This window comes from Mytilus trossulus, chromosome 1 (assembly GCF_036588685.1).
Source record: "Mytilus trossulus isolate FHL-02 chromosome 1, PNRI_Mtr1.1.1.hap1, whole genome shotgun sequence".
In the NCBI taxonomy this organism is placed as follows: domain Eukaryota; kingdom Metazoa; phylum Mollusca; class Bivalvia; order Mytilida; family Mytilidae; genus Mytilus; species Mytilus trossulus.
The window spans coordinates 61,668,287-61,693,414 of record NC_086373.1 but is presented as its reverse complement, the minus strand read 5'-3'; the positions used below and the strand labels follow the sequence as shown (position 1 = coordinate 61,693,414).

Sequence of the window (25,128 nt, the reverse complement as noted above, 5' to 3'; positions counted from 1 at the left end):
GTCTGAAACTTTTCGCGTCTAGTTTTGAAAAGCAAACTATTTATAGATTTGAAAAAAACTAACATTCACATTCCTAAATTGTTTGATTATTATTTTTCACCTAAAATATACACCCACACAAAATGCATTGTTGATCTAAACCACTCTTCGCTTGACTGGTTAATTAAGTTAGGTTTTAACGGATCGTATTCTATTTTAAATCATAGCAATTCAATCAACTTCCTAGTTTAAAAAACTGTTATTTACTGTAAAAGATTATCCTGGTACAAGGTACGTCCTCTTTCACAGAACTTCACTTTTTATTATTGTCAATTAGTAATATCTATAAGCATTTTGTGGTTTGTATCATCAATTTTTCATTGTCAACGACAACGTTATTTCTTCTGTATTACATGATTTATAAAAAGTAAGGGAGATGTGGTATTCTTGCCAATGAACCAACTATTCACTAAAGTTCAAATGAAGTGGATGTAAGCAAATACAGGCAATCGTACGTCCTTCAACAATGAAGGAAATTCATACCGTATAGTCGGTTAAAAGGCTCCGACAATATAAATATGAATCATTTCAACTGAGAAAAACGAAAGGCCTTGTTTATATCATTTTGTTTTTACGAAAGACAAATATGAAAGACATGAACCAAGTTGAATGACAAGCACTAAAATACAGGCTATTGACTTGAGCATGCACATACACGATGAGACGTGGTTAAACATGCTTGAAGGCGTCACCCTCCTCCTAACGCTTCAGATCGACCCTCAAAATTCACACCTACATTTGTACAATGTATACATGACATATTAAAGCATTAAAATGCTCAATTCGCTATCAAATTAATCATATGTGGCATGTCAGAGTTACATTTGTATGTATTGGACTCTACCATTTAGTACTTCATACATAACACAACTTTTTGAAAGACTTGTCTTGTATGTATCATTTACATATGCCATTTTATTATCACCTAAGTGTAGCAAATTAAAGGATATACAAACATAACTTTTGTATTAACTTTAGAAATTTTTTTATTTTTTTATTTACTAGAATTCACACTAAGTTTGCAATAATCACTAAATGCGTGAGGTGTGACTGAAGCGTTTTAGTTTAGTCGGTTTAGTCGACAAACAGTACTGTATTGTATTGTATGCATATTATTAGTTGCATAGTGTGTTAGTGACCAAATACGATATATATGGGGTCAGTAAATTCCATATGGAGAGAGAGCGAAGCTTGAATCCCCATATGAAATTTACCGACTCCATATATATATAATATCGTATTAGGTTACTAGCACACCGTGTAACGAATTTACCCTACCGACTGCCTTCACTTTGGGCAATATTTGTAAGTACCATTCATAAAAATTTCCGGCACACTGCATAAACATTCAAGATTGGTTGGACACGTAAGAATAATTATACCAGTTTGTTCATCATTAAACTGCACAAAATTTTCAAATTTATTTGACTGAATATTAATCTTCTTTAATGATTGGTGTGTTTCCTCTCTAGATTTAGGAAGTGCAGGGTGAGATTTACGCCTCTTTCTATATATAGCCTTTGAAACGCTGCCAATGTCTTCAGACTTTAGATTTGCTTCATCCATGTTCTGTAACTCTGTACGGATAATTTTTGAAGGACGTTGAGCAATATCATCATCCGCTTTTCTTTTTGATCGTACCCGCAGCAAGTGACGTTCATTGTCACGATCACTGGTATCATGGTTATGAGTATTTTTTTTTATGTTTTGAAAGGGAACTTGTTAGCTTTAATTATATTTTATGAACTTTTTCAACCTTTCATCACCAATTTCTTCGTCTGTTGAATCCTTTCTGACTTTTCCATAACACCGTGTTGTTTTTATAAAGGGTTGTGGCATCTTTTTTGTTTTGAAAGACTTACCTTACTTTAAAAAGAGTTAGCTAAGTCGTTTTAACAACTAAACTACATGTAAGTACTAGTCTCACGACTTAAAAATAAAACTTCACACTGATGCTTACCGGCTTCCGTATGACCGACAGTCTATTCGGACAGACATTTTCTACGTTGGCGCCTTACACAATGTTATATATTCCAGTCATAGTTTCCTGCTTTTATAAGATTGGATATAATTATTTATTTCAACAACTAAATTATTCATATTACTCTAAAGTCTTTCATTATTATCAACAGATTTTATCTATTAACAACTTTTCTTATTTTATTTTAGAATATCAATATTATTTCCAACTGCATCTGGCGGATGTCACCACTTCTGATATGGCGTTCGTTCTGATTATCCACGCAACTGTGCTGTTGACAATTACAGCACAAAGTAAGTCGGATTAATTGTCTTGTTACATTCTAGATTTTAAAACTTTTATATCAATGAAAATTGTAATCTTGTTCAAGTTACACCAAATTGAATCTTATATGTACTTATGAATAACGAGATATTATTTCAGATTTTACCAAGTATAAAATAAAAATATGTAGTGTTATTGCTAGGGGGATACTTATTTACCAGATACCAAATGACCTATATGTTACACCAACCTTGAAAAAATACCCATATAGCATATCAAATGCCAATCTTTAATAAAATGGTCCATGTAAAATAATTCAAATAAGAAAACAACGACCTGATTTATGTACAAAACAACAAACGAAAAAACAAACATGATATACAGTAACAAACGACAACCAAAGAATAACAGGATCATGAATTCGGAAAGACATTTGCAGAATTTGGTGGGGTTTAATATGTGTGTTGACGCCCAAACTTTCTATAACTTCATGTCTAAATTTTATGTCATTGAAAGATCAACTTTTAAATATTCTAATGACTAAAATATAGCACGAATATTAGATTAAGACATTCAATTACCGTGAATACTTGGTCCATAATTAAATAGTATCGAAACTAGTATACATTAGTATTCAAGAAAAAACAAGTTTCACATGCATTCTCATAACAGTTGTCAAAGCCTTAGTCATGATGCCTTCAGTTATAGTTATCGCTTGAGGTAATATGTATGTAGATGTGTTATGACTTTAAATGAGACAACTTTCCAGTATAATAGACTAAATACTTGGACATAAGCATCCTTAATCTTGACCGTTAGCTCTTCTTCTAGTAGCAAAACCAATATAACCTATAATAGAGCTTGGATTAACAAAATTTAAAACGATCCAAGCGTGAAACCAACAACCTCATTGCAGAAGAAAAAAATATGAGTAATATTGTTTATTACATGTATCTTTGGTGCTTCAATGCATAATTCCTTATTTTCTAGTGTTTCTATTAAATAATTTGGAAACTTGATGTTAAAGTGTAATTTTAAAAGCTGGCAATACAAGCACAAAACAAGGGATGGACATTCGATTTATTATCATCAACAATGCAATGAAATTGTACGTTAAATTTTCACTGTAGTACTGGACAGGATAAATATATTCATGTCATGTATTTCTTTATTTAAAAAAAAAGATTCATTCTGCACAATATCGTATAAGGATCCGTGAATTTGTTAGATAAGGGTTCGTTTTTAGAAAAAATCCTTGTATGTGAAGGGGCATTAGTTTTAAGAAAGGACGCAGACACCAGACTATTTTTAATTGCAATAAATACGTTCAAAGCTTTTCTAATACGAGTTCATGGAAAAAGATAGAATAAAAACCGAAACTGCTTAGATATCGTAAAGTCACTAGTTCATTCGCCTTAGGTTTGCCACTGGACGTATATATGTTACAGTGAATTTGTATAATCGGGGACATTTATTAAATTGTTATACGTAAGCTGATATTTAAACATAAATTTCAAAATAAATTGTTGATAAAAAAACTTAGCTGTCCTAATTATCATCATGGTCGTTGTAATTATAAGAAAATACCTTACACTGAATTTATGTAAAATCTTGAGAAAGATAACTCTTACCCAACCCAACTGTCTTCTGGTTACAACAGTGACTTAAAGAAATGAGACTCTTCTTTTTGCTGATTTTTTTAATTTTTTTTTTATTGTAAACCAATATTAACCTCCAAAATCATTAATAAATTGTTTGTATGTATCAAAATGCAATAAATAGTGATAAATCATAATAACAAATGATAAGAATATAATAGTCCTATTTTTATCTGAGAGGTATTATAAAGAAGAGAAAACAGTCAATTATGGCTATATCCAAAGGGTTTCAGAAAACATTAAGGATGTTTTTATAACATTTCATACTGTACGCTGTATAGGGTATTACAAACCATTCATATATAACATATACAAGTGTCATTTTTGCTTTATTTTAATGCCTGTGACTTAAAAAGACAAAATAATATTATGTATTTGCATGGTGATTTTTTTATGAGGACCCGGGTGTGTTCTAGTATTCCTTATAATTGATAAAAGTACTAGACTTGAGAACACATCCTTTAGATAGCAAAAAAACCCAACCCTTAGAAATATCTGAACGTCATCATATAATGCTTCAGATATTTAAATTTACAAACATTAGATATAAAAAAAAAACAATAAGATCATTCAACGTTATCTAGAAAATTGAATAAACTTCAAGCTTATGTATATGGTTTTTTTTATATTGATTATACGCTATGTCGTCATTTACGTTAAAAATTAATTACTCATTTTTACAGAAAACCTTACACCATTCGGACGGGCTTCACAAATTTCAACTATAGCCGCGGGGAAAACAGAAGCAATAAACGCCATACAGCCCCCTATATCAAATACATTCTCTTCAAATTCAAGCACTATAATATATTGTACCCACACAACTGGTTTTTACGACTCTAACCCGATGCCGGCTTGGTGGATGTTTGAATTTTCTTTTGAGTCTGCATACATCACAGAGATACAAATATACTACAGAGAAGGTCGTAAGTAAAGTGAATCATTACGAAATAATCTGTTTCAGAAAAGTAACATTAAACCCATGTAACGTTTGGTTGCATACAGGGACATGGGATTCTATTGAGATTATATCCACTTTGGTCAAATATGTGAAACAAGATATTTAAGAAACATCGTTAATTAATGATTGTTTTGCAAAACAACAGAACGACCTCCTTTTTGGGGCAACACATACATGTACTATATGCATGCCATTTGGAATTTGACCCTGTATATATTGTGCATTACAAGTCCATCATGTTCGCTGAACAAACAAAACAAGAAAAAATGTTTAAATTTAAAAGTGAAACAAGGAGGGCCTATTTCGTTGGTTAGATCGAATCACAATCATTCTTGTGGAGGTAAAACGAATGATAATGTACATTTGTGTTCACAAGGACTGATGTTTTTTCGGTTGGATTTATATGCCAGTTTATTGTTTGTGTTCTACAATGTGTTTATAACAACCACTATAATCACAATTCAGGCTACAAAATACAATACAATACAAAACAATATGTGTTTATTCCAATAAAGGTTCCCAGGGGCAAAGACTAAGATACAAACATAATTCAGTGCTACAAGCAATAGGGTACAAGAATATACTTGTAATAAATTAAACCGATGCTGTTAAACAAATACAATACTACAAAATGTAGCACACGATTATTCTAATCGTTGAGTTCTATGAAGAAAGGACGTTTGAGACAGTGCGACCCACGGGGAGACCAACATTTTGGTAAAATGATTGCTTCGGCTGGATCCAGCAAACTGAAACCCTCCTAGCATTTAAACTGTAGGAGAAGTTATGTGGAATAACTATATACCCATAATGGGATGTACAGACAGAAAGACGGACGGACAGGGGAAAAACAATAGCCCATCCCCCAACTTTCAGATGTGGGGACATAAAAATATATTTACATCGAGTGATGTTGCTTCGACAGTATTGAATATTCAAAATCAAATATTTAGCTCTGGGCGTTTCTGTGAGGACAATCAAGAACACGCATTTTTTTAGTCAGTTGTGATTAATTTATGTGCTGTTGGTTTGAACAGTTTTGGCTGCTGTGTCCCAGTTATGGTCAGATTATCACATACTGTCGTGGGGTATGATTGTCATTGAATCAAATATTCACCAGAGTAAAACTAATGTTGATGTTAGCAACCGTACGGCCTAACACAATGCACAAATAGAATCATACCATAGTGTCGGATATATAAAAGGCTCCGGCAGGAAACTGTTACATAGTTTGTAATAAAACAATGGAAACAAAGTGTTGCAGACATGAACTAACGACAACCACTGAATTCACCAACCATTTTTGTTCTCTAAATAGAGGAACTATTATAAACAAACGCATACCAGTTAAACAAGCTATACAATCAGATTAAACCAAAGTGTTCTTAGTCACATTTTCGTATCAAGGAATAGGACAGAAGCTTGCTATTCTTTCTATTTAGAAGATACTTGTATTGTATTCTATGCTCGGCATCAATTGGTTGACTGACGACGCGTTAGGAATATCGTTATCCCCATTCTAATGAAACTGGCAGAAAACAACGTTAAATCATACATTATTTAGTATGTGTCATACATCGTCTGTGCTGGCGCGAACATTTCATAGCATCAATTATAAATTGACGCCATGAAAATTGGTGACGTTATCCTTCTAAAAAGAACAAGTGATATTGCATTAGAATGGTTGATTACGTCTTACATGTAAGTCTGCCTCTAAGTTAAAATAAGATGTGGCATGAGTGCCAAAGAGACAATTCTCAATCCAAGTCACAATTTATAAAAGTAAATCATTATAGGCTAAAGTACTGTCTTCAACACGCAGCCTTGGCTTCACAGCATAAACAGACACACTATAAAGCCTCGGTCACACTTAACCAGATAGCTCGAACGAACGCCTAATGGATATTTTTTTTCAATCCGTTCGTGTCCGTTAGACGTCCGTCCATATCCGTTGCATGTCCGTTAAGCGTACGTTTTATCCGTCGACGTCCGTTCTGTCCGTTGGAAATTTTGAGCATAAAATTCCGTTGAACGTCCGTTGGGCGTCCGTTTTGTACTGTACTCGTCCGTTTCGTTTCCGTTTTGTATTCGTTACGTGTCCGTTATACACCCGTTGGAGGTCTGGAAGACAAATTCACCAACGGTCTTCTACCGGACGTTTAACGGATAAAACCGATGTTGAACGAGTGAGAAACGGTCTTCTATCGGACGTATAACGGATAAAACGGATGATGAACGGATCTGAAACGAATAAATGACAATTGAAAATTTCGCGTCAGAAATGCCAATTATTGGTATGTCAGATTTCTTAAGGTTCATGATTTATTATTATTAGAGTAAAGGCACGTCTTCACAATCAAGCAGTTCTTATTCAGGCCTGACACTGATCTTTGGCGGTATTTTGAAGAACAAACCAACACCAGTTACACAGAAACATTTTGAATATTTATGCGATTTACATGTATTATTATTGTCGCATTTAATTTTTTCTTATATCTTATTCATCCGTTTTATCCGGTACGCTTCCGTTAGGTGTCCGTTTAATGCGGTACTTGACCGTTGGATGTACGTCCGACATCCTTTCTGTCCGTTTCTCGTACGTTGCATATCCGGTGTGTGTCCGTAATGTATTCATTACACATTCGTTTTATTTGGTCAGTACATCAACGGACTCCCAACGAATAACAATTTTGTCAACGGACAATTTTTATTTTCATAAGACGTTCGTTCGTGCTTTCCGGTAAGGTGTGACCGAGGCTAGTATCTATCATTTAATAGAAACAGCTGCACTCAATCAAAAGACATATTAGCACAGAGAACATAAATTGAAAGAATAAACTTAGTCTGTTGTATGTTGTCATTGTCGGCTTCTTGCCTACCCATGAATAAGGGGCTTGATGAAATCGTTACTGTAACTCTCTTTCATAGTACTTAATTATACATTTCGTCTGTGGTATTTTATACGATTACTAATTTCTGCATAGTGCAATATCAGCGTAATTGGAGGTCTAAACAGATTGTAAACCAACTGTATACGCTATTATAATTAATGAAATACATGATATTTGTCTCTAATTATTTAATTCTGTTACAAATTGTCAAAGTGTGTTACAGTTCGAATTTATACTGGTGTCATTGTTATTGTAGAAGCTCTTCGTATGGATGGATTTAAATTATATGTGACTAATATATCAACTATTCCACCTGACGGTTACCTCTGTTATGAAGATCCTGACCCTGGTCTTCCAAACATCACACAGACAATACCTTGTAATCAACTTGGAAAATACGTCATTTATTACGATGATAAAGGATCTGATCACAATATGAGATATATTGGACCTATAGTTGAACTTTGTTACGTTGCCATTAATGGTTTGTTTAATAGCAACATTAATAATATTCATTCGTTTTTTATGTGTTTTATCATTTGATTTTGCTATTTGATTCGGGACTTTTAGTATTGAATTTTCCTCGGAGTTCAGTATATTTGTGATTGTACCTTGTTCATCTTTTGCCTTACACATTTACAGTTTTAAGTTCTTAGCTGCGTCTGTTCATAATTTTTATACATCTTTTCATACTTGCATTTCGTCCGTATCCACATGAATAATTGTATATTGAACATAACAGAAAAAAAGGAAAGAAGATCATAGAGTATTAGATTATTTCAGGTCACACTTGTGTGAGATAGTTAAAACCTCATATTCTTACAACAACAACAAACTGGAACGTATTATACATACATGTATGTTAATGAACTAGAACTTCAACAGCATTTTCAAAATTAAACCATTATTTTGTCGCTTTTAAACCTTTATTCTATATCAGTCGTTATAGATGTATATTATTTTTTTAGGATGTCAGAAGACCTTTTGGGGAAGTTCTTGCAAACAGTTATGTCCCGAAAATTGTATAGAGCGAAATTGTTACCCTCAAAATGGTTCTTGTGTATGGGGATGTCATGCTACAAACTGTTTAAATGATATGTGCGATAAACACACAGCAGTTTGTACAAACGGTTGTAAAAACAGTCGAACCGGAATCTACTGTATCAAATGTAAGTAATTGGGTATTAGTTTTGTTTCATACTTAACAATATTATAGTTTTTTTTATAGCGATGAAACAAATATATTATAGTTAACATGAACAACACGTATAAATTGTCACAGGTAGTACCTGCATGAACAAAACGACGTTTGCCACATGTAGAACAGCATATGGTAACCCGTCCGGAGAACTAGGGATCGCCCCCGATTTTTGGCGGTGATTGTTTTCCACAGTCTTTAATTTTCTATGTCATATATGTGTACTGTTCCATGTCTTTGTAACGTCAAGTAAAGATTTGTTTTTCAAAACGAAGGCTTGACTGATTGAAACAAACGTTCGAATGTAACCGTAAATGGTTTGAACAATTTGTTTTGGTCTTTTTTTTATTGCTGCTATTTAAAGTTGCATTTATTGTATTCTAAAATATAAGTCAGGAACGTATTGCTACAAGTTTAAGATTATTATATGAAGAAATGCCTTTCGTATTTTAAATAAGGTGTTCCAAATTAATTGACTGATGGACTTTAAGTCAAGGAGTACGTCATTCATTAAGCGTCAACTTTTAATGTAATTGGTATTCAAATGAATTCAATAAAACACTTTAACGGTACATTTTCAGTGTCAGGTTTATTTTTTTATGAACTCGTCTATTCTCTTTAGCTATTTTAGTTTGATTTTGATGCTCATACTAAACGCTCTGTACTTGGATTTAAATTGTTTGGAGGCAAACGTACTTATTACAAGTATCACTGTACGTACCAGAAACTCGTGTCCATTATAATGAAATCATGGTTTTATATTAAAAAAAAATGTATAAAGCTTTTGAAGATTTTCCAGTTATTGAAAAAAATAACTTGCACATTTATATAGAAAGCAAAACATTTTCATTTATCTTAATTACCTCCTATACATTTCTAGGAATATGATTGGCTAAAAACATCCGCGTGGTTAGTAGGGAGGCGGGAATTTTTCAATACACAGTTAGTAATGGAGTTATGACTTTGACACTATTTGATTATTTGAATGTATTGAAAGCTCTGTTATATCAAAGTTGTTGATATTAAATTGTTTTTGTTGACATAAGTGACTACACCATATTAACTGACATATGTATTTCATACATTTGTCTCCAATTTCATCGTCAATATATTTTTACAAGCAATAATCTAATTGCAATGGGCATCATCAAATTGCAGATAACATAGCATCTAACAGTTTAGTTTGGCAGAATCAAAGTGGAATTCAATCAGCTGATCTAGCAAACGATGGAGATATAACCACATGTTCCAAAACAAAAGGGTCTAGCGTAACATTTCACGTTGACCTTGAAGAGAAAAGCATTGTAACAGGATTATTTGTCCTTTTAGGTGGTATGTATAACGATCATATCGATTTAAAGAATGACTTTAATAATGCTTTTGTCTATAAATAGATAACATAAAAAATATGGTGCACACAAATCAAATCAAAGTTTTATTTATTGTCGATACATAGTAGACAAAGTAACACAGGCTCTAGTGAGCTTTTATAATCGCATTATAATAATTACACACAAGCAAATAACATGCAAACAAAACACACATATTAAGACAAACATACATACATTAAAGCAGGATATAATAAATATCAAGCACATATATGGCATAAGCAAATATAATAATACTGTTTATGCAGATAAAATATAAAATCATGGCTTAGCCGCTAGCTAATTTTAGTTAAAAAAACAGGGAAAAAAACAAGCTAAGCTCAAATCACAAAGCACTAATGGCATGCATTACATTGGCATGAGATGCCATTTTTAGTCTGTATAAGATTGGAAAATTGAGTTAGAGAATTTTTCCTGTCTTATGTGGTTTAGCAGCTCACTCCATAATTGTGCAACACTTCAACGAAATGACTTAACCCATATTTTGTTGTTTTAACTCTTGTTATGTCAGCTGTATCCTAAGATCTAAAATTATAACGTTGAGTTTTGATATTTATTAGGTCATGAAGTTAACTGGAACTTTTCTTGTGTACAATTTTAAATGTTTCAATTCCAATGGTTCTAAGTCTGAGAACTTTTAAAGATGGAAGTTTAGAAGTCGAAAGTAAATTTTCATATCTGCTTATTTAGTCTTCATATATGAAGCGGAGAGCTCTTTCTTGATTTTTTTCAATTTTGTGCGGTTTTTTTTCACTACCGAAATTCCAAATTACCGGACAATTATTACAATTTAAAAGAATACTAGAACAGTAAGCTGTTAGACGTCGCAACCGGTTGAGATATTTGCCAATACGTTTATGAATGTTAGGTTGTTTAGAAGCTTTTTTACAAATTTGTGTGATATGTTTATCAACATTTAGTTCAAAGTCTATCGTTACACCAATGAGTTTAACATCTTCATTACATAACATCGCTACTCGTGATGGCGTCCGAAATATTTTGAAAGGGATGACCTAAAATTCAGCACTTGTTAATTTATATTCTATGTACTTTGAAAGATCTTGAACACTTTTCAATCAGTTTTCATTGCTGCATTTGATATTTAAACCTTCTTTACATTCCCCATTAAATTATGAAGTGTATTTTCGTTTATTTTCGTTAACTCGTTCGTTGGCTATGATGTTAACGTAGCAATAGCTGTTTTCACGATTCAGCCGACAATTAAATATAGAGTTTGCAATTAAGATATCTTGATTGTTTTAAAGCAAAATTGCTTTCAATAATCTGCTGATCACCTCAAAACTTTTTATACCAAAAAAGATTCTAATCTAGTTGAACAATTTTATCAAACGTGTAAAATAATAACCTTCAATTTTATTTAGTTCTCAGAGTGAAATGTCGTAATATAATTTTATAAAGATTTTCACGATTAAGCCGACAGTTAAATATAGAGTTTGTAATTAAGATATCTTGATTTTTGTAATTTAGTTAATTGTTCCTTCTTTATAACAAAAACAGATTATAAAAAACTCACCAAACTACCAAACCTAAAGTTCTGTGTGTTTCTGTATTACGAGTTTAATCATCACAAATGTACTAGATGACAGAAAAATGATGAAAAATTCTGGAATTTACTTTTATTCAGTTGACGATAAATGTTTACATCTCTATCGATTTATGAGTTTTGAATAGCGGTATACTACTGTTGCCTTTATTTACGAGGAATAACGACTGAAATCGAGGATTCATAAGTTACATGGTCATCATCACGATACCGATTTAGTTGACAAATACCATGTGTTTTCCCGGTCATGGATCTTTATAATAACATTAACGGTACCAATTTTCTGCACAAGATGCATATTAATCACACTGGTTTATGTAAATGTAAATGAAATGTGCCCTTGCGTTTTCGGTGTAATTTCATTTTGCAGCACCAAATACAAACAGTACATAAAATTTGGTGTGTTTTTTCTGATCTATATTGATTCTTGACATTATAGTAATAGGGTTTATAACAGAACAAGGAATTGCACAATTCTTTAAACTGAATGAACGTTGCTTACATCAATTAAAAATTTTCCATAAACATGCCAATACAATATACACATATTTCGGTATATTGTATGAACGTGTGATAGCGATCGAGTATTTTTTGAAAATTAAGTTGAAAAACCTAGTTACAAATGCATTATTTTGGACATCGGTAAACTAATTTTGCCTTAATGTTAGAAGCTTACCACGCATGTATTTCCTGAAAAATTTCTAACTGCAATGATCAGCTGTCAAAATATTGTAAGCGTGTCAGTAATATATTAAAGGATTAAATGTTCTTTAAAAAAAATACAGCATTATTTCTTAAAAAAAGTGTTACCATATCGATAACTTATTGATTATTAATGATATGCTTGTTAAATTAAACATTAAGTTCCAAACAGCTTGCCTAATTTTTAGTTCACGGCAGATTAATGTCGTTTGTCTTTTATGTCAGCTGGAGAAGAATTTTGCGAGAAAGTTTGTTTACGATTTAAAGATTTAAAAGGTGTTTATTGTTATCATTTTCAATTATGTGGACTTTCAGATCAGTGCCATAATCAAACAGGAACAAGTACCCTTATTTTTGTTTACCTTACTTTGATTTGAGAAGGTATACGACCGGCAGCACAACATTCTAGAAAGAAGTACATGTTTAACACAAAGTGGTTCACATGCGTAGATATAAATTTCAACAAAATGTAGAATAACTTTGTAATTTTGGTACCAAATGATACTAATTGACTGGTGATCACTATCGAATCGTTTTGACTAATACTTATGAGTAATAAAAAAATGGATATTAAAAGGGAGGGTAAATTTTACCTGTCTATTTATGATATGAAATACTTGTTTTACTACTTCTGCAATTCCGTGAAACAGTTCTCTCTTATCTACCATTAATGGAACTTGGGTTTTATTCGATACAAAACACCTTATATTCTAATTCGTTACCTCAAACGTATATAAAGTATTTTTTAAAATAAAAACAAACACTTGTTTCATAAGGATAGCTCGCCAGCATGTGCAGCCTACTGTTATATTTTATTAAATCAAAATATTGAGTCCCGATGTCATGATATCAGCAACACCGCTGCGTAGTACACGACAGCCTACAAAATAGAAAAACAAAATCAGAAATAATATAAACATATAAATATGAATAATCAAACAAACAATGTCCTACTTATAGTATAAATATCTATATATCTATGCGTGAAAACATTTCGAACAAGCATCTAAATCCGGGGGGGGGGGGGGGGGGGGCTTTACCTGAACTTACTGAACGGTATACGAGCTTCGAATGACACTATATTTTAAATTACTTAAACAAAGACAACTATTCGCGCTTTAAAAATCCCGTGCTATTTACATAACAAATATCATACTCAATATATTTACTCAATGCGACAAATATTGACCAATCCGAAATATCATATATTTAAAACACAAACCTGTTTGTCTAATATAAACACCAATAGGTGACCACTATGCGGACACACAATCACGTGTGTTTGTTTACATAATAGAAAACACATGTATGCTCAACTTTAATACATACATATATTAAGATATTGCTTTGCCATGCAATGGTTGTAACTTTACTTGTACTTAAGAAAAAAGAGCTTTCCCTGCCTGAAATTGAGAAATTCAATATAGAAAGCAAGGAGGCAATTCATTGGTGGTGTACTCACAGAAAGGTTGTCTTTTATGTGTATTGTAATGTTCTCTAAAAATGCAGCTACTTTGGATAAACGATCAACGGTATACAGAACAAAACATACAAAAGAACTGAACAACACGTCCCACCAAATATGGGGAATTATTCCAGGTACTTTTCATGTGGCACCCAAAGAGGAAGCCCTTTAATATTATATCTATCTTATTGATAAATGTGGCAGCCGATACACATCGGAACCTTAAACACATGAAACACGACACAAATTACGTTTTTAAATGACTTTGTGTCAAAGTAGATATGATCAATGCCTAACCAAAAATAAATGTTTTTATCAATGTTATAAAGAACACGTGTATTTGTTGTGACATTTGTCACATGATTAGATATACCGGTTGAAGGTATACTCTAAAGTAATGAGTCTTTCACGAGCTAATATAAGCGGGAAGAATTGTAACGGTAAATCTGTGTGTAATTATGTGTCATTCGACGCTTGCATTTCGGACAGTTCAGTCTGGTCATTTGCTTCAATATGGCCGAACATACAGAAGAAAGTATACTTCTAGAAGACGACTCGTTACCTGATAAAAGCAGTGATGGTGCAAACAGATCATCTTCTGATAGGGACATACATGACACGTTCTCTCTATTCAAGTTGTACATGGACGGGAAAATGGATAGCTTGAATCCAAGTTTGTACGTAAACAAGACGCGATGTCCAAGAAGATAAAAGAGGAAGTCTCTATCAAGTTAAAGCACGAAGGAAACCAAATTCAATTTAAGTTTAACAAAGAAATTGTGAATGATCTCAATAATATCAATACCGTCAACAGAGGCACAGAGTATTCGTGTTGTTCTGGATTTTCTAGATAAAGTTAAAGGCCGTAATAAGCTTATACGGATTGCTGATTCTTCACCGGCAGGATGGTCAACCGTTCTTGAGTATGAGTCCAATGATATTGCTTCTGACAGTGAAGACGAGAAAAAACAAATCGCCAGGCGGAAAGTCGATCTATGCGCACGATGAAAAACAAGACAAAAGGGCGTCCCGCTCCGTATTCCAACAAACCCAGATTGCCACCAGCCGAAACCTATGCTAATCCTACCTACAATCAACAATTTCAGAGGCAGCCCTTTCGTTCCGTGAGCCGTGCCAGTGGGACATGTGCTTATATTGTAAGCAGTTCGGGCATTGGAGAAAAAAATGCCCCCTCAAATCTGGATCCGTTGGTGTCGGATCGTCTGGAGTTGCCAATCACAAGTAAATCTGCAGATGCACCCAGAAATGTAAATGATAAGTATAATTTTACTGATATAGATTGTTTTGAATGTGAATATGAGTCACAGTATGAATTAGATAATTTTTTAACTCAAATTCATTATTTTGAAAAAAATAGTCATAATTTCATGTCATTTACGGGTGTAAAAGGCAGGTTAGCCAAGCATTGGAGCAAATTCCTTTGTTATTGACACAAGAAGTAACGGTTATGTAATTCCATTATTATTGAACCGCCGGTAAAAATGTTCTTAAAGAATAACAAATCGGCACTGATGAATGAATCATTTGTCAATCAGATTGTTTCTGAGTTTGTAGTAACAGGTTGTGTTGTTGAAGTACCATTTCAACCTCATGTTGTCAATCCCTTAAGCGTAGCGATTCAAAAATCTGGCAAAAAACGGCTCATACTGACTTTTCTGTTTTAAATAAATCAATCAAAAAAGACAAAATAAAATTTTGGAAGATAGCAGTTCAGTATTTTCAGAAGGATTCGTACATGTATAAATTTGATTTAAGTTCTGGATATTTTCATTTGGACATTTGTCCGCAGCAACAAACCTTTTTAGGTTTCAGATGGAAAAATAGATTTTATTGTTTTACAGTTTTAGTATTTGGTATATGTACGGGCCCATATATATTTACAAAAGGTCTGAGACCTATGGTAAAATATTGGCGTGAAAACGGTATAGATGTTGTATTGTACCTTGATGATGGTTTTGGTATGTGTATAGATAAATCTAAGTGAATAGAAGATTCAAATTTTGTTAAGAAATCTCTAGAAGACGCCGGTTTTCTTATAAATGAAGGAAAGTCAATTTTCCCCCTGTACAGTCATTGGAATGGCTTGGTTTTGTTTGGAATGCTAGCGAATAGAGTCTTGTTATCCCAGACAGACGTGTAAATGGTTTGCGTGTATCACTAGTATCAGTTATTGGAAGATTTCCTAATATAACTGCTAGGACCTTAGCTCAGGTAGTAGGCAGAATCATTTCCATGGCTCCAGTCATTGGCAATGTAGCTAGAATTGTGACAACATTTTGTTATATGGCAATCGGGTGTAGAACTGAATGGGACAAATGGCTGTTATTTCCATGTCCGTACACATTCAGAACTGCATTTTTTGGTTAGAAAACATAAATAGTTTAAACATTAAATTGTGGGGTCACTACTCAAAGTCACATGTTGTAATTTACTCTGACGCAAGTGGTAAAGGGGCAGGTGCATATTCAGTAGAACATGACAAGAAAAAATTTCATGAAACGAGGGATTTTTCTGAAGCTGAAGAAGGTTCGACATGGAGGGAGTTGAAGGCTATAGATAATGTAACTTTTTTTCCTACTCATGTTAAGCTTCTTTTTTTTTTTAGAACAGAGCAAAACTGATGTTTACAGGGAAGGTGGTGATGTAGTTATTTCTAAAACTTGAAATAATTTTTGTCCAGTGGCTATGTTAGAACATTATATGAAGTTAGCTAAATTATCAGAAAATTCTGACGAATTAGTATTTTCAGGTCTTTAATTTATTTTAGTAAAAGTGATACTTATAAGTTAAGGAAAAATTCACCACTTTCATACACTAGAGCTAGAGAAGTGTTGTTGAATGCATTAGAAAGCATCGGTTTAGATAAAAAAAAAAAAAAAAAAACAACAGTTTGGTCTTCACAGTTTACGTTCAGGTGGAGCAACCGCTGCAGCAGCAGCAGGAGTTGAAGATCGTCTACTAAAAAAACATGGGCGATGGAAAAGCGAATATGCTAAAGATGGTTAAATAAAAGAGAGTATAGATAATAGATTGACAGTATCTAACAAAATGGAATATAAGACTATTTTATAGATATATGTATTGCTATAATATAACTAGTATCTGTTCCCTTTCTTTGTTTTCTTTCGATGCTTAACTGTACTGTCCAGGCGAGCTGATTTCCCAAATAGTGCTTGGTTTTTTATTTATAATTTTTTTATGTTCGTTTCAGTTGACGAACAAGAACATATATGTATTTATCAATGTTATAAAGAACACGTGTATTTGTTGTGACATTTGTCACATGACTAGATATACCGGTTAAAGGTATACTCTAGAGTAATGAGTATTTCACGAGCTAATATAAGCGGGAAGAATTGTAACGGTAAATCTGTGTGTAATTATGTGTCATTCGACGATTGCATTTCGGACAGTTCAGTCTGGTCATTTGACACCACCCACCCACCCACTTTTATTTTGTCAATATTTTAAATTGATGTATTCATGCTTATGATTGATGTGGATGTTTTTTAAGATTATACATGCTTGAAAAGATTGTTAACAAAGATATTTCTTTTGTAGATTGTGTTTAATTGAAAAATGATATGTTGAAGCAGCGGCTACGGGCGTGCAGACAAATATTCATATCTTGTAAATAAAATGAATAAACATGCTTAACTGTACTGTCCAGGCGAGCTGATATCCCAAATAGTGTTTTTTTTTTTATTTATAAATATTTTATGTTCGTTTGAGTTGACGAACAAGAACATAAGATATTTTACACATAGTTTCATCATGCGAAAACACATGGTTTAGATATCTTTTAGGGTAAAACTCTGGTAAATATCTTAATATCAATAATCAGATCAGGGATGGGCCCGACTACCGACAAATGTAATCGATTAATAATCGGTTACATGAAGGATTTTTGTGTAATCAATTAATTACCGATAACTCTGATTTTTTTTTATAAAATCGATTAGTTTATTAAAAAAAATGACAATTCTCTCAAATGCATCGTACAGAATTACAAAACAATAATTAAGGAAATTTAACACAATTATGTTGCTCAACTTTTGTATAACGAAAATTACGAACTTTACTAAAAACAGCATTTAAATCGTTATTTTTCAAATTTTAAGTTGACAGTCGTTTTCTAAATGGATTCTGTTACTGAAGGTCAGTAATGTTCAAAATTCTTGAAATTTTGACTTTCAACATGATTGAGTTGTCGTCGCATTGCATCAAAGACATATTTATATTGTTGGTTTTTTTTTTAATTAATTCTACTTTCATACTGCGTTAAGTTAGCTTTTAGTGTTTTACGAATTCAAACAGATATATTTACAGTTAATAACAATCATATTGAAATTTCGTCTGTAAAAGAAATGTTAAAAAAGTAGAATAATTAACTTGTTTATTTTTTTTTTAAATCGAAATTTATAATGATTATGACATGCATGAATAATCGTCTTGCTTAGATAATCTCCCTTATTACAGGTTAAAAAATTGTCAATGAAGTAGATTTTCTAACCTTGGGCAAATAATGTAAATTTCCTCAATTAGACATCATTGAAATGAACTCAAAGTCAACATCTATTTGATAAGTAGTCTTTGATCTTTTGATTAGTAAAAACAATAAGTTTGTTTAGATTTTTTATTCATTATTCAATTATAAACAAAATATGTATATTTATATAGTGTCAAAATGGAAAACATGTGTCTATTTCTGAAAAAAAAATTCTATGCATAGCCATTGGTTCATTGCTATAAGGATTGTGTGTACTTTATACTTTTTTCTTTTATATCATATAATTATCAGGAATTCAACTGTGTGTCTATTCCACGCTAAAATTATGCTCTGAATGATTTTAATACAAATAAGCTTACTACTTTAATGTAGGACATATAATCTAATTGAAGACTCCTTTCTTTTAAATCTATTTTCTTATTTCAAATCCATTTTTGAATAGATATTCTATTTTGCAGTATATCAACTTATACTACATAAATGAGACATGGTTTTAAATATTGCTTTACCACGGGTGTGTCCCATTGCTTTTTCTCTTTATCATTGGAAGAGTATTCTATTTATTTTCGATATTATTCTGTTTTTCAATTTATTTAGCAGAAAAACAAGATTTTTTTGCCAACTGAATTTTTATATATATTGCATTTAGAACATAAAAAAATATACTGGTTTTCTGAAATGAAACGTTCATTTTTGTTGTTTCAGATGGTACAACTACAGAGGGTTATCATACTGTTTACGCTTCAAATACTAGCAATAAGTGGACTAGTGGAACTGTTTTATACAATGGGACATCTCTGCCTAATGAAATCAAATTTCAATCCGTTTTTAGATTTCTAACCTATGTACCTCCAGTTGGAAATCAGTCTTCTGAACTTGAACTATGTGAAATTGGAATAATTGGTGAGTATTATTAGTAGACGGAAACACAAAGTGTTGAAAGTGAATGTATATTTTACCTGAAGTGGAAACGTTTAGGGATTCACTATTCCTGTTTGATGTAGAACGTTTTTGTTAAATTGCAAAGTAAAGACTTACATATATGTAGAATATATATGAACGGTTGAAAATAAATATTCGATACAAATTTCATTTTCAATCACGTCGCCAGCTCTGACAACGATGCTCCTTATACTGCGACCGCAATTTTTCTTCATGTGAAATAGGTAAGGCAAATGAAAAACCACTTAAAACAACTATGGCGACTGTTCGTGAGGAATCCATTGTTGACATATCAAGATCAAATGGTTTTTTTTTCTCAAAGCTACCAGAAATTCAGTAAACTTAATATCAATGTATACGAACTGAACAATAGTTTAATTCATACACTCATATCATTAACAAAAGGTGTAGATAATGCTACATTTCGACTGGAACCCTGGAACACACTACAGAGAGAAGAACATCAAAAGGAGCATCGAACGGTGTATATGAATATTTAAAATCGATATGTGGTATTTATCAATAATATACCAACCCTCCGATTAAACACACTAAATACAATTCGTTGCCAATCAACATTATTCTTCAACTTCATATATCTCACATGTTATAAAACAAGCATCGGTATTTTGATATGTTTTATTTCTTAATCAAAAATGTTTGGGAGCAAGAATCTACCCAACTCCTTCATATAGTACCTGCGATTTGTACATTTTCCTGTTAATACTCTCCTGGAGTACCAGAGATCCCCAAAAATGTTAATGGAATTCGTGTTGCGGTTGCAGTCTATCAGAACAACAGAGTCACGTGACCGTGACAATTCAGTAAAAGTACGGCTGAGACAAACCTCAATTGTACACAGTCATGATAAAGACCTATTGAACAAAATAATCTTGAAAATACAAAGTCTTCACTCTTCAAAACTTACACGTCCTATTTAATCCAATTTACAAAGTTTGGGAGCAAGAATCTACCCAACTCCTTCATATAGTACCTGCGATTTGTACATTTTCCTGTTAATACTCTCCTGGAGTACCAGAGATCCCCAAAAATGTTAGTGGAATTCGTGTTGCGGTTGCAGTCTATCAACTTCACTCTTTAAAACTTACACGTCCTACTTAATCCAATTTACAAAGTTTGAATTTGTGTGAAAATTGTCATATCTCCTGATCAAAAATTTAAATATTTTCGAGGAAACTTTACATATCGGGAGAAATCTAGATATGATGAGGTATCACATTCAGACAAACAAACAATACGAGTATCCATGCAATATAATTTTGGATACGTAAACGGCAAGTTATTTTTTATTGCATAGAGCACTGTTTGTTGCAGATATCACAAGTAAAAAATAAAACCACAAAAAAACAATCAAAAGCAGTTTAAAACATAACAAAAATCCTGAAAAAAATCATTTAAAGAACTGATTTACAACTATAGTATTATCGTATAAGGAGATACCGTCAATTCTTTTCCGAAAAGAATAAGAGGTCAAGATTAGAAGACAATAAATTGGTTAAACTTTTATTATGAAATATTCCTAGAAACATATCAGATTTAATATGAATTAGCCATGGTTGATGAAATTCTGATAGGGCATATAATCATGGTTGGTAGCTGTGGTAGAAACTCTCTTGGTAGAATTTGTGTAAACAATTGTTACAACAATTAAACATATCCTGTCACAATTTACACTATGTTTCTTTCGTAAAACAAAAGAAGTACTACTTATCATTTAGATTTAACTTTTAAGAACTTCCTTGGATCCAGAGTCACAATAAATTTTTTCATAGCAAATAGGCCTTTGTATGTTGTTAAACTCAATCTGTGTTTCTTAGTTGAACAGTGCAATACTGCCTAGAAAGAAAAGGGCTAAATTTATTAGAAATATTTCAGAATAACTTATTTCCTTTACAATAGAAATTCTGTTAACAAATTGATAGTATTTTAAGTGTACTCATTTTGAATTTTCAAAATCATTATATTAATTGCATGAAAGACAATTGTGATAAGCTACCATGCCGAGTTTTTCAGGGTATTTTATAAATCATGAAAGTAAAACTGTTTCGAACAATTCTACAAAAATGGGGATTCTACCTATTATAATAAAGAAGATGTAGTATGATTGCCAATGAGACAACTCCACAAGAGACCAAAATGACACAGAAATAAGCAACTATAGATCACCGTACGACATTCAACAATGAGCAAAGACCATACTGCATAGTCAGCTATGTTAGTCTACTCTTCTAGTGGCTGTGTAAGCTGGTAGAAATATTTTTGTATACACTGTATTTTAATCATGTTGATGCTTTATTTATATCACTAAAACAAGAAGAGGAATATCTAACAGTTGGTGGGACAGCTCTTACTCATTTTACGAAATGATTGAAAATTTGACAAGAATCTACCATGTGAATAAAGTCCTGTCCTGTCCTGTTTTTTTCACTTTTTAATACAACTTATTTAATAAGGAGATATTCAAGTCCCTTTGATATCTTTCGTCCCTCTTTTTTAAGTATTATTAACTGAGCTTACAACATGTATTTAAAAAAAGGCTTTTGGGTGTCATTTAATATTTTTTGACTTCTTTATCATGTTTATTGTATTTAAATACGCAAACATCAAATCATTTAAATTCGAGTTTTTTTGGCGAACAAAAAAGACGGTAGATATTTTTAGAACGGAAAGGATGAAGTAACTGCCAACAAAAGCTATTTTCAACAATGTTTATAATTATGTCGTTTTGAAATAAATTGTTCACAGAAAATATGCAAACCTTAGAAAGAATTATCATAAGAACAATACAAGTTAAAAAAAAAATAGTTTAAATTTCAATCATTAAGCAGATTGGTTTCGGGTATATTGTGTCGTCAGCTTATTAATACCCCCTACTATTGTTGCTGATAGAACTTGACAAACATGGACGTCGCCAGTTATTTACTTTCCAACCGATAGAATGCTTATCCGATAAATTGTCAAGTTTGATAATCGAAAATCCACCTTGTCTGTCTCCCATATTCCACAAAGTTGACAATAATAACACCTGTTAAGACTATTAAATTTACCCAGTAGTTTTTGAACCTTAAACATATCCAATCATCTACTTAGATCATAGCCTGCCACTCTTCAATTAATGTTTCTATACAATGGGGATTGATCGGGTTAAATTTTAACAAAATTGGAGAAAAATGTTTTTATACCGACTAAATTAGCTCTAAAATCAGCTCCCTTTAGAGGGTTCGCTTGCTTTTTCAACTAAATAATCTTAACTAAGAAAACATTTTTAACCCTTCTACATAAAACAAGGTATTGAATAAACCTGGAAATCAATATGAAGTTTAGCAAACCTCCATTTCTTTTTACCGGCTTATTTCATGATGTCAGTTCAATTATATTTGAATGTGATGTAACTGTCTTTTTTTTCTTTTCAGATGATATTTTTCATTTTCAACCTATTTATTATGATTTAAAGACATATTGTGCAATATAAATTATCTGTTAAGAAATAAATTGCAAACACTTGATAGTATGACTAAAACTTTTCATGTTATGTAAAAAGTAAAACTTATGAACTAAGCTTACTCCATGCATGCATGAACGAAGGCAACTAACGTTAACTTAGTCTATGCGTGCATGGACTAACACAAAAGACTTTGTCCATGAATGCATGGACGAAGGAAACTTACGTTAACGTAGTCCATACGTGCATGGACGAACTAAACAGACTTAGTTCTTGCATGCTTGAGCTAAACTGTCTTTACATTGACATTGGAAGATTGAAAGTATTGACGTTATTTCCTAAGTTTTCATGTTAACTTTACATAACACGAAAAGGTTGAGTCTACTATCAAGAGTTTGCAATTTATTTCTTTAGGTAAGTTATAATGCACAATATATCTTCAGATCATAATAAATAGGTTGAATATGAAAATAATCAATAATAAGAATGATAGTAACATGAAGTTTGTAATTAATCGAACTAAAATCATGCAATTTAGCAGTAAGAAGTAATGCAGGTTTTCTAAACATGATGTTGATTTCCAGTTTTATTTAATACTTTGTTGTAAGTAAGAAAACACTTAACACGACTCTGTTATATAAATTGAGTTCTTAATTTGATATCATCAATTATTTCGAATTTTTTATACTTGTTTTTTTAGGTTGTCCACCTACTCATTATGGTCCTTTGTGTAATATAACGTGCCCACTAAACTGTAAAGGTCCATGTGACCTCGATGTAGGGTATTGTACATTTGGTTGTATAAATGGTTGGACTGGTATAAGATGTGAACAAGGTAAAACATAGTAGTATGTTGATCATACATTTAAAGCGTTTAATAACAGTAGGTTTAGACAGATTGTACGGCTGTGAGTGTGCTAATGCTTATAACAACAATAGTTACTATGGTATTAATTGACTGATAACAAAATCAATAAGCACACCGATATACAATAAAAAAATGTGTTATGAGAGCCAGTGGGACAACTTCAACTTTCATGCACGTCACAATGTGTAAAAGTGTCTAATTAATAAAGGCGGCCTTCATCACGGGGCCTTGGCTCTCAACGAACAGCAAGCTATAAAGGGGCTCTAAATGACTAGCGAAATACCAACAGTCCAATTTAAAAATGAAAACAGGCGAATTACGACTGCATGGATTCTATGATTGACAATTTGTATTTGCACGAGACGCGCGATTCGTCTACCAAAGACTCCTCGGTGACGCTTGAATCAAAGAAAGTTAAAAACGACAAATAAAGTACGAAGAAGAAGAGTGTTGAGTACCAAATACTCCTAAGGAAGTTGCCAAAAACAGATGAGATAATCTATTTCTGAGATAGAAATTAAAACCCTGCGTATTTCAAAAATTCTAAGTTTTGTAAAAAAGTTAATTTATAATCATATGACAATATCATGTCAACACAGAAGTCCGAACTAAAGGGCTGGTGATGCTGTCGTTGAATAAAAACTCCATCAGCAGTGTCATCCACCCAGTTGTTGTAAATAATTTCATCATAGATTCAAGGATTGAAATTTTGTTCAAAAGACTCATTAGTGACGCTCGAATGATAAAAAGTTAAAAACGTTAAATAAAGTATGAAGTTAAAGAGCATACAGAACCAAAAATTCCTAATATTTTGAAAAAAAGTACAGCGTAGGTCATATCATATGTTCCTGAAATAGAAAAGCCCTAGTTTTTCAAATATTCAAATTTAGTAAAGCGTTAATTTATAATATGAATATATCAATGACCATTCAAGTCAACACATTCTACCTGGCTGTTAATACCACTAGGGAATAACAACATCCCTTCTTCCTACAAAGAGACAAATGACAAAAAACATAAGGTGAATACAGATATAAAAAGATGTGGTATGAGTTTCAATGAGACAACTCTCAATCAAAATCACATTTTGTAAAAAGTAAACCATTATCGGCCAAAGTACGGCCTTCAACACAGAGTCGTGGTTTACACCAAACAACGGGCTATAAAGGTCCACACAAATGAGTAATTTAATACTATTCAAACAGGAAATCAC

At 32.3% G+C, this 25,128-nt stretch overlaps 1 protein-coding gene across 1 annotated transcript in view; it reads left to right on the top strand.

The window, feature by feature from the left end:
- The first annotated feature begins 2,212 nt into the window (after window positions 1-2,212).
- The window catches only part of LOC134684564 (multiple epidermal growth factor-like domains protein 10), a 36,542-nt gene continuing 13,626 nt past the window's right edge, over window positions 2,213-25,128 (top strand). The window contains exons 1-5 of the mRNA XM_063543892.1: window positions 2,213-2,313; window positions 4,626-4,868; window positions 8,051-8,278; window positions 19,348-19,545; window positions 23,748-23,882. Of these exons, the coding sequence (XP_063399962.1) occupies window positions 2,259-2,313; window positions 4,626-4,868; window positions 8,051-8,278; window positions 19,348-19,545; window positions 23,748-23,882 (859 nt within the window). The 5' untranslated portion in view covers window positions 2,213-2,258. The remainder of the gene's footprint in view (window positions 2,314-4,625; window positions 4,869-8,050; window positions 8,279-19,347; window positions 19,546-23,747; window positions 23,883-25,128) is intronic.